The sequence below is a fragment of the Oncorhynchus masou genome, chromosome 24 (genome assembly GCF_036934945.1).
Source record: "Oncorhynchus masou masou isolate Uvic2021 chromosome 24, UVic_Omas_1.1, whole genome shotgun sequence".
In the NCBI taxonomy this organism is placed as follows: Eukaryota; Metazoa; Chordata; class Actinopteri; order Salmoniformes; family Salmonidae; genus Oncorhynchus; species Oncorhynchus masou.
The window spans coordinates 8,264,615-8,275,019 of NC_088235.1; the positions used below are offsets into that span (position 1 = coordinate 8,264,615).

A 10,405-nucleotide genomic window follows, 5' to 3' on the forward strand; every position below is an offset into this window, starting at 1 on the left:
CCTTACTGATTCATATTAACTGGTGCTCTTTAGCTAATACCTCCTAAATTAACAATGATCTGTAGCTTGAATACCATTTGCGTTCGAGACAAATCATTCGGACTTGGATAAATCGTACTTGATCAAAAGGTTAAAGTATTCTTCTGAACCTTTAAAAAAGTATTTCAAAGTATTTCACATAAGTTGTAGCAGTGTTGGAGATGATTGTGGTCCTTACAGACAGTAACGTAACACCACCCCTTCCTGAGTACTGAAATGATTTGCACAGTTCAAGTGACGGCCTGGAGTTTGTTTTTCATAGTGTATGTTAAATAGGATTTCCTGTTTGTTTTCTGGAAACATAGACATCCAGATTGATGTAGCAGTGTCTAATGGTCCCCGTATTGGAGTTGTGTTTTCTATGCAGTGATCTAGGATGTGTAGGATTGGCTCCCAATCAATGATCTATATTGGACTATGGAGAAAGTAATGTTATGATATGAAACACCACAAGGGTAGAAATATGTAGATTCTGATGTACACGGAAGAAAAATATAAATTTAAATTGCAAAAATGTAAAAGATTCAAAGAGTTACAATTCATATGATTCATTAGGCCCTAATCTATGGATTTCACATGACCGGGAATACACGCAAACAAACCTTAACAAACAAACAGAACAGGGGAGTGGATCAGAAAACCAGTCAGTGTCTGGTGTGACCACCATTTTCCTCATGCAGCGTGACACATCTCCTTCACATAGAGTTGATCAGGCTGTTGATTGTGGCCTGTGGAATGTTGTCCCACTCCTCTTCAATGGTTGTGTGAAGTTGCTGGATATTGGCGGGAACTGGAACACGCTGTCGTACACGTCGATCCAGAGCATCCCAAACATGCTCAATGAGTGACATGTCTGGTGAGTATGCAGGCCATGGAAGAACTGGGACATTTTCAGCTTGCAGGAATTGTGTACAGATCGCTGCGACATGGGGCCGAGCATTATCATGCTGAAACATGAGGTGATGGAGGTGGATGAACGGCACGACAATGGGACTCAGGATCTCTTCATGGTGTCTCTGTGTATTATCATGCTGTAACATGAGGTGATGGCGGTGGATGAACGGCACGACAATGGGACTCAGGATCTCTGAGCATTCAAATCGCCATCGATAAAATGTAATTGTGTTCGTTGTCCGTAGCTTATGTCTGGCGTACCATAACCCCACCGCCACCATGGGGCACTCTGTTCACATCAGCAAACCGCTTGTCCACACGACACCACACGGTCTGCCATCTGCCCGGTACAGTTGAAACCAGGGATTCATCCGTGAAGAGAACCCTTCTCCAGAGTGCCGGGGGCCATCGAAGGTGAGCATGTTCCCACTGAAGTCAGTTACGACACTGAACTGCAGTCAGGTCGAGACCCTGGTGAGGGACAACGAGCAGATGAGCTTCCCTGAGACGGTTTCTAACAGCCTGTGTAAAATACCTATGGTTGTGCAAACCCACAGTTTAATCAACAGTCCGGGTGGCTGGTCTCAGATCCCACAGGGGAAGAAGCCAGATGTGAAGGTCCTGGGCTGGCGTGGTTACACACTGGGGTTGTGAGGCTGGTTTTGGACGTACTGTCAAATTGTCGAATGCCACATCTGTCAGGTGGATGGATTATCTTGGCAAAGGGGAAATGCTCACTAACAGGGATGGAAACACATTTGGGCTCAACATTTGAGATAAATATGTTTTTTGTGTGTATGGAACATTTCTGGGATTTTAGTTTTTTAATGATTTCTTATGGAGGGGGCGGGGGGTCCTTTATTTCAGCTCATGAAACATGGGACCTTCACTCTACATAGTGTTTATATTTTTGTTCAGTGTATAATTTTAGTCAAATGTTAACACCTTGAAAAGGCCTTTTATGTTATTGTCATTTGTTACAGTAACTGTAATATATTACATTATTACCATTACTAAGAAGACTGAGTTTATTATTTATATCATATAGGCCTATTGTAATATATTACATTATTACCATCACTAAGACTGAGTTTATTATTTATATCATATAGGCCTATTGTAATATATTACATTATTACCATTACTAAGAAGACTGAGTTTATTACAGTGCCTTGCGAAAGTATTCGGCCCCCTTGAACTTTGCGACCTTTTGCCACATTTCTGGCTTCAAACATAAAGATATAAAACTGTATTTTTTTGTGAAGAATCAACAACAAGTGGGACACAATCATGAAGTGGAACGACATTTATTGGATATTTCAAACTTTTTTAACAAATCAAAAACTGAAAAATTGGACGTGCAAAATTATTCAGCCCCTTTACTTTCAGTGCAGCAAACTCTCTCCAGAAGTTCAGTGAGGATCTCTGAATGATCCAATGTTGACCTAAATGACTAATGATGATAAATACAATCCACCTGTGTGTAATCAAGTCTCCGTATAAATGCACCTGCACTGTGATAGTCTCAGAGGTCCGTTAAAGAGCATCATGAAGAACAAGGAACACACCAGGCAGGTCCGAGATACTGTTGTGAAGAAGTTTAAAGCCGGATTTGGATACAAAAAGATTTCCCAAGCTTTAAACATCCCAAGGAGCACTGTGCAAGCGATAATATTGAAATGGAAGGAGTATCAGACCACTGCAAATCTACCAAGACCTGGCCGTTCCTCTAAACTTTCAGCTCATACAAGGAGAAGACTGATCAGAGATGCAGCCAAGAGGCCCATGATCACTCTGGATGAACTGCAGAGATCTACAGCTGAGGTGGGAGACTCTGTCCATAGGACAACAATCAGTCGTATATTGCACAAATCTGGCCTTTATAGAAGAGTGGCAAGAAGAAAGCCATTTCTTAAAGATATCCATAAAAAGTGTAGTTTAAAGTTTGCCACAAGCCACCTGGGAGACACACCAAACATGTGGAAGAAGGTGCTCTGGTCAGATGAAACCAAAATTGAACTTTTTGGCAACAATGCAAAACGTTATGTTTGGCGTAAAAGCAACACAGCTTTTACTGTGCACGCCCAATTTTTCAGTTTTTGATTTGTTAAAAAAGTTAGAAATATCCAATAAATGTTGTTCCACTTCATGAATGTGTCCCACTTGTTGATTCTTAACAAAAAAATAGTTTTATATCTTTGTTTGAAGCCTGAAATGTGGCAAAAGGTCGCAAAGTTCAAGGGGGCCGAATACTTTCGCAAGGCACTGTATTTATATCATACAGGCCTATTGTAATATATTACATTATTACCATCACTAAGACTGAGTTTATTATTTATATCATACAGGCCTATTGTAATATATTACATTATTACCATCACTAAGACTGAGTTTATTATTTATATCATACAGGCTTATAATGTATTACATTACTAAGACTGAGTTTATTATTTATATCATACAGGCCTATTGTAATATATTACATTACTAAGACTGAGTTTATTATTTATATCATACAGGACTATTATTTGTTATATATATACTATTATATATTATTTGGTTATTAAAATAAGTTAGAACAACAGACTTTCTGATTTCAGAGGGTTATAGAGGTCACGGAGAGAGGGGTATAGAGGTCACGGAGAGAGGGGTATAGAGGTCACGGAGAGAGGGGTATAGAGGTCACGTAGAGACTATTTGATGACATGGTATAGTTGTGTGATGTGTTTCCTGCGGGGAGGTTGCCTTTCCAGGAAGTAAAATATTCAAATGGCCAAGGGACTCTTCTATAGTTTATATTTCAACAAAACAGAAATCATGAAATAAGTGAATATTCGCTGGTGCTGTAGATGATTCATCCTGTTGTTCAGGAGGCCTCCCTTCCTTCGTCTAACTTGAGACCATCATGCAAAAACTATATTTTATTTATTTTACCAGGCAAGTCAGTTAAGAAAAAATTCTTATTTTCAATGATGGCCTGGGAACAGTGGGTTAACTGCCTGTTCAGGGGCAGAACGACAGATTTGTACCTTGTCAGCTCAGGGGTTTGAACTCGCAACCTTCCAGTTACTAGTCCAACGCTCTAACCACTAGGCTACCCTGCCGCCCCATATACATAAACATTGAACTACATGTTGTCAAACAGCCCTCTATAAAACCAAATAACATGGACATTGAACATGTTGTCAAACAGCCCTCTTTAAAACCATATACAGTGGGGCAAAAAAGTATTTAGTCAGCCACCTAGTGTGCAAGTTCTCCCACTTAAGATGAGAGAGGCCTGTAATTTTCATCATAGGTACACTTCAACTATGACAGACAAAATGAGAAAAAAAAAATCCAGAAAATCACATTGTAGGATTTTTAATGAATTTATTTGCAAATTATGGTGGAAAATAAGTATTTGGTCACCGACAAACAAGCAAGATGTGTCTTTCACAGACCCGGGTCATTCATTCCTGTTATGCAGTGCCTTTTCTGTTCCCAGGAAATAACACCACTTATTCACTGTAAAATGTGGATTCCAAAGAGCTTTAAATAGAAAGCCAGGTGTCCTTTTCCATAAAAACACAAAAGATATCCATCTCAATGGGAATTTTATTTGCATTTTTGACCATTACAATCAGGAAGTGTCAATAACAACACTACATTAGTGTCAACAACAATAACAACACTACATTAGTGTCAATAACAACACTACATTAAGTGTCAACAACAACACTGCATTAGTGTCAACATTCGCTTTACATCTACATTTGAATGTTTCATGATGTGAGTCAGTACGGTCTCACTCTTAAAATGTCCCCCCCCTATTCGGCTAAATTAGATGAACATTTGATCATTTCAAATTGTGTTTGACAGAACAGTAAAAAAAAAATGATCTTCAAGTGTTCACCATTATGCTAGCTGGATCTTGATCACTCACAGTGCTACGGCTAAGTTAGCCTCCACATTTCCACCTTGCTAGGTTCCACCCAGTGCTACGGCTAAGTTAGCCTCCACATTTCCACCCTGCTAGGTTCCACCCAGTGCTACGGCTAAGTTAGCCTCCACATTTCCACCTTGCTTGGTTCCACCCAGTGCTACGGCTAAGTTAGCCTCCACATTTCCACCTTGCTTGGTTCCACCCAGTGCTACGGCTAAGTTAGCCTCCACATTTCCACCTTGCTAGGTTCCACCCAGTGCTACGGCTAAGTTAGCCTCCACATTTCCACCTTGCTTGGTTCCACCCAGTGCTACGGCTAAGTTAGCCTCCACATTTCCACCCTGTTAACTTCCACCTCGCTAGGTTCCACCCTGTATAAGCACCTAACTGGTTGGACATTTTGTCATAAAAATATAGAAATGTAATTACTAATGTCAATATGTATGACTATTTACACAGAACCAATGAAAGTTACATAATGGCTATCATCTATCCCTCGTTATGTGTCATTTTATTCTGTCACAAGGAGGAAGGTATCTTGCAATGATTTCCTGTTTCTCTTTGTTGAAGACGTCCACGGCTCCGTTCACAACCCGCTCTACCTCCACGCCCCCTCCCTGGGTTCTGTTCACAACCCGCTCCACCTCCACGCCCTCTCCCTGGGTTCCGTTCACAACCCGCTCTACCTCCACGCCCTCTCCCTGGGTTCCGTTCACAACCCGCTCCACCTCCACGCCCTCTCCCTGGGTTCCGTTCACAACCCGCTCCACCTCCACGCCCTCTCCCTGGGTTCTGTTCACAACCCGCTCCACCTCCACGCCGTCTCCCTGGGTTCTGTTCACAACCCGCTCCACCTCCACGCCCTCTCCCTGGGTTCCGTTCACAACCCGCTCCACCTCCACGCCCTCTCCCTGGGTTCTGTTCACAACCCGCTCCACCTCCACGCCGTCTCCCTGGGTTCTGTTCACAACCCGCTCCACCTCCACGCCGTCTCCCTGGGTTAAGGGTTGGAGAACTTGTCTCCGCAGGTCCTGGAGAAACGTGGTTTTGGATTCATTGAGGTCGGCTGCCAGAGACCTCATCCTCTCGGGGGGGAGTTGATGTTCTGAACATAGAGGATGAAGAGTTGTGATTTACTGGTGAGCGTAATAAAGAAGGGGAGGTCGTGAGTCAAGAAACATTCTACTTAGAAACCTAAAATATAAAACACACAATCATTCATTCTCTCTGGGTTTTTTTTAACCTTTATTTAACTAGGCAAGTCAGTTAAGAACAAATTCTTATTTTCAATGACGGCCTAGGAACAGTGGGTTAACTGCCTGTTCAGGGGCAAGAACGACAGATTTGTACCTTGTCAGCTCGGGGGTTTGAACTTGCAACCTTCTGGTTACTATTCCAACACTCTAACCACTAGGCTACCCTGCCGCCCCTCCACTCTAACCACTAGGCTACCCTGCCTCCTCTACACTCTAACCACTAGGCTACCTGCCGCCTCTACACTCTAACCACTAGACTACCTGCCGCCTCTACACTCTAACCACTAGGGTACCTACCGCCTCTACACTCTAACCACTAGGCTAGTGCCTTGCAACTATTAACTCTCTTTTTTAAAGTTAGACTCCAGACTACTTTGAAACAAGATTTTGAGATGAGCGCGAGGCAAGACTTTACTGCAATGTTCTCACACAGTAAAAGAGTATCTGACACGCGTTACGAGGGGAGCTTCACGCTGCTACCGCGCGTTACGAGGGGAGCTTCACGCCGCTACCGCGCGTTACGAGGGGAGCTTCACGCCGCTACCGCGCGTTACGAGGGGAGCTTCACGCCGCTACCGCGCGTTACGAGGGGAGCTTCACGCCGCTACCGCGCGTTACGAGGGGAGCTTCACGCCGCTACCGCGCGTTACGAGGGGAGCTTCACGCCGCTACCGCGCGTTACGAGGGGGAGCTTCACGCCGCTACCGCGCGTTACGAGGGGAGCTTCACGCCGCTACCGCGCGTTACGAGGGGAGCTTCACGCCGCTACCACTCGTTACGAGGGGAGCTTCACGCCGCTACCACGCGTTACGAGGGGAGCTTCACGCCGCTACCACGCGTTACGAGGGGAGCTTCACGCCGCTACCACGCGTTACGAGGGGAGCTTCACGCCGCTACCACGCGTTACGAGGGGAGCTTCACGCCGCTACCCCGCGTTACGAGGGAGCTTCACGCCGCTACCACGCGTTACGTGGGGAGCTTCACGCCGCTACCCCCCCCCCCCCCAAAAAAACAGAGAAGTTTAGTCGTCTCGTGCTTCAACACCTCTTTTAGTTGTTGTGGAAATGGACCGGATATTGTGTTTATTTCGTGCGGGCAACGTCATCTCACTGAGTCTACCTTTTAAAGGGGAGGGGAAACACCCCAAAATGTCCACGTGCTGTTCATCTGCACTTTGTGTGACGTTCGTTCGGCACGGAGGGTTTTAGGGACCGACTGCCGGGGGACGTATGGCTGACAACATTTTCCGCTTGCAAATTACGCCTGGCATTCCGTTCAGAGTCGCTCAGTACTCTCAGCCGGCAAACTCTATCAGTGTGTGTGTGTGTGTGTGTGTGTGTGTGTGTGTGTGTGTGTGTGTGTGTTTTAAGGATCACAGTAAGGATGAACACTGACCTCTGGCCTCCTGCATGGCCTGTGAGACCAGGCGTCTGCAGGCCCGGTCAGCCTGGTGGACCACACTGGACACACAGCTCTGACGGTCAGCCTCCTACAGAATATAGAATACACCACAGCTCTGATGGTCAGCCTCCTACAGAATATAGAATACACCACAGCTCTGAGGGTCAGCCTCCTACAGAATATAGAATACACCACAGCTCTGAGGGTCAGCCTCCTACAGAATATAGAATACACCACAGCTCTGATGGTCAGCCTCCTACAGAATATAGAATACACCACAGCTCTGACGGTCAGCCTCCTACAGAATATAGAATACACCACAGCTCTGATGGTCTGCCTCCTACTAGAATACACCACAGCTCTGATGGTCAGCCTCCTACAGAATACACCACAGCTCTGATGGTCAGCCTCCTACAGAATACACCACAGCTCTGATGGTCAGCCTCCTACAGAATATAGAATACACCACAGCTCTGTTGGTCAGCCTCCTACAGAATACACCACAGCTCTGAGGGTCAGCCTCCTACAGAATACACCACAGCTCTGATGGTCAGCCTCCTACAGAATATAGAATACACCACAGCTCTGATGGTCTGCCTCCTACAGAATATAGAATACACCACAGCTCTGAGGGTCAGCCTCCTACAGAATACACCACAGCTCTGAGGGTCAGCCTCCTACAGAATATAGAATACACCACAGCTCTGATGGTCAGCCTCCTACAGAATATAGAATACACCACAGCTCTGATGGTCAGCCTGCTACAGAATATAGAATACACCACAGCTCTGAGGGTCTGCCTCCTACTAGAATACACCACAGCTCTGATGGTCAGCCTCCTATAGAATATAGAATACACCACAGCTCTGATGGTCAGCCTCCTACAGAATATAGAATACACCACAGAGCTCTGATGGTCAGCCTCCTACAGAATATAGAATACACCACAGCTCTGAGGGTCAGCCTCCTACTAGAATACACCACAGCTCTGATGGTCAGCCTCCTACAGAATATAGAATACACCACAGCTCTGATGGTCAGCCTCCTATAGAATATAGAATACACCACAGCTCTGATGGTCAGCCTCCTATAGAATATAGAATACACCACAGCTCTGATGGTCAGCCTGCTACAGAATATAGAATACACCACAGCTCTGAGGGTCAGCCTCCTACAGAATATAGAATACACCACAGCTCTGATGGTCAGCCTCCTACAGAATATAGAATACACCACAGCTCTGAGGGTCAGCCTCCTACAGAATATAGAATACACCACAGCTCTGATGGTCAGCCTGCTACAGAATATAGAATACACCACAGCTCTGAGGGTCTGCCTCCTACTAGAATACACCACAGCTCTGATGGTCAGCCTCCTACAGAATATAGAATACACCACAGCTCTGATGGTCAGCCTCCTACAGAATATAGAATACACCACAGCTCTGAGGGTCAGCCTGCTACTAGAATATAGAATACACCACAGCTCTGATGGTCAGCCTCCTACAGAATATAGAATACACCACAGCTCTGATGGTCAGCCTCCTACAGAATATAGAATACACCACAGCTCTGAGGGTCAGCCTCCTATAGAATATAGAATACACCACAGCTCTGAGGGTCAGCGTGCTACAGAATATAGAATACACCACAGCTCTGAGGGTCAGCCTGCTACAGAATATAGAATACACCACAGCGCTGATGGTCAGCCTGCTACAGAATATAGAATACACCACAGCTCTGATGGTCAGCCTCCTACAGAATAGAATACACCACAGCTCTGAGGGTCAGCCTCCTACAGAATATAGAATACACCACAGCTCTGATGGTCAGCCTCCTATAGAATATAGAATACACCACAGCTCTGAGGGTCAGCCTCCTACAGAATATAGAATACACCACAGCTCAGCTCCTACAGAATATAGAATACACCACAGCTCTGATGGTCAGCCTCCTACTAGAATATAGAATACACAGCTCTGAGGGTCAGCTACACCACAGCTCTGATGGTCAGCCTCCTACAGAATATAGAATACACCACAGCTCTGAGGGTCAGCCTGCTACAGAATATAGAATACACCACAGCTCTGATGGTCAGCCTCCTATAGAATATAGAATACACCACAGCTCTGAGGGTCAGCCTCCTACAGAATATAGAATACACCACAGCTCTGATGGTCAGCCGCCTACTAGAATATAGAATACACCACAGCTCTGAGGGTCAGCCTCCTACAGAATATAGAATACACCACAGCTCTGATGGTCAGCCTCCTATAGAATATAGAATACACCACAGCTCTGAGGGTCAGCCTGCTACAGAATATAGAATACACCACAGCTCTGATGGTCAGCCTCCTATAGAATATAGAATACACCACAGCTCTGAGGGTCAGCCTCCTACAGGTCAGCCTCCTACAGAATATAGAATACACCACAGCTCTGAGGGTCAGCCTCCTACAGAATATAGAATACACCACAGCTCTGATGGTCAGCCTCCTACTAGAATATAGTACACCACAGCTCTGATGGTCAGCCTCCTACTAGAATATAGAATACACTCTGATGGTCAGCCTCCTACAGAATATAGAGCTCTGATGGTCAGCCTCCTGACGGTCACAGAATATAGAATACACCACAGAGCTCTGATGGTCAGCCTCCTACAGAATATAGAATACACCACAGCTCTGATGGTCAGCCTCCTACAGAATATAGAATACACCACAGCTCTGATGGTCAGCCTCCTACAGAATATAGAATACACCACAGCTCTGATGGTCAGCCTCTACAGAATATAGAATACACCACAGCTCTGATGGTCAGCCTCCTACAGAATATAGAATACACCACAGCTCTGATGGTCAGCCTCCTACAGAATATAGAATACACCACAG

The 10,405-nt window shown here is 45.2% G+C and overlaps 1 protein-coding gene across 1 annotated transcript; it reads right to left on the bottom strand.

Annotated features, from left to right (window-relative positions):
* Positions 1 to 4,285: 4,285 nt before the first annotated feature.
* LOC135511822 (uncharacterized) lies at positions 4,286 to 9,397 on the bottom strand. Its single transcript, XM_064933300.1, has 2 exons — positions 7,510 to 9,397; positions 4,286 to 5,963 (listed from the first exon to the last, which is right to left on the bottom strand). The coding sequence occupies exons 1-2, from the start codon at positions 7,523 to 7,525 to the stop codon at positions 5,365 to 5,367; spliced, it is 615 nt and encodes a 204-aa protein (XP_064789372.1). The 5' UTR covers positions 7,526 to 9,397; the 3' UTR covers positions 4,286 to 5,364.
* Between the last annotated feature and the right edge of the window lie 1,008 nt (positions 9,398 to 10,405).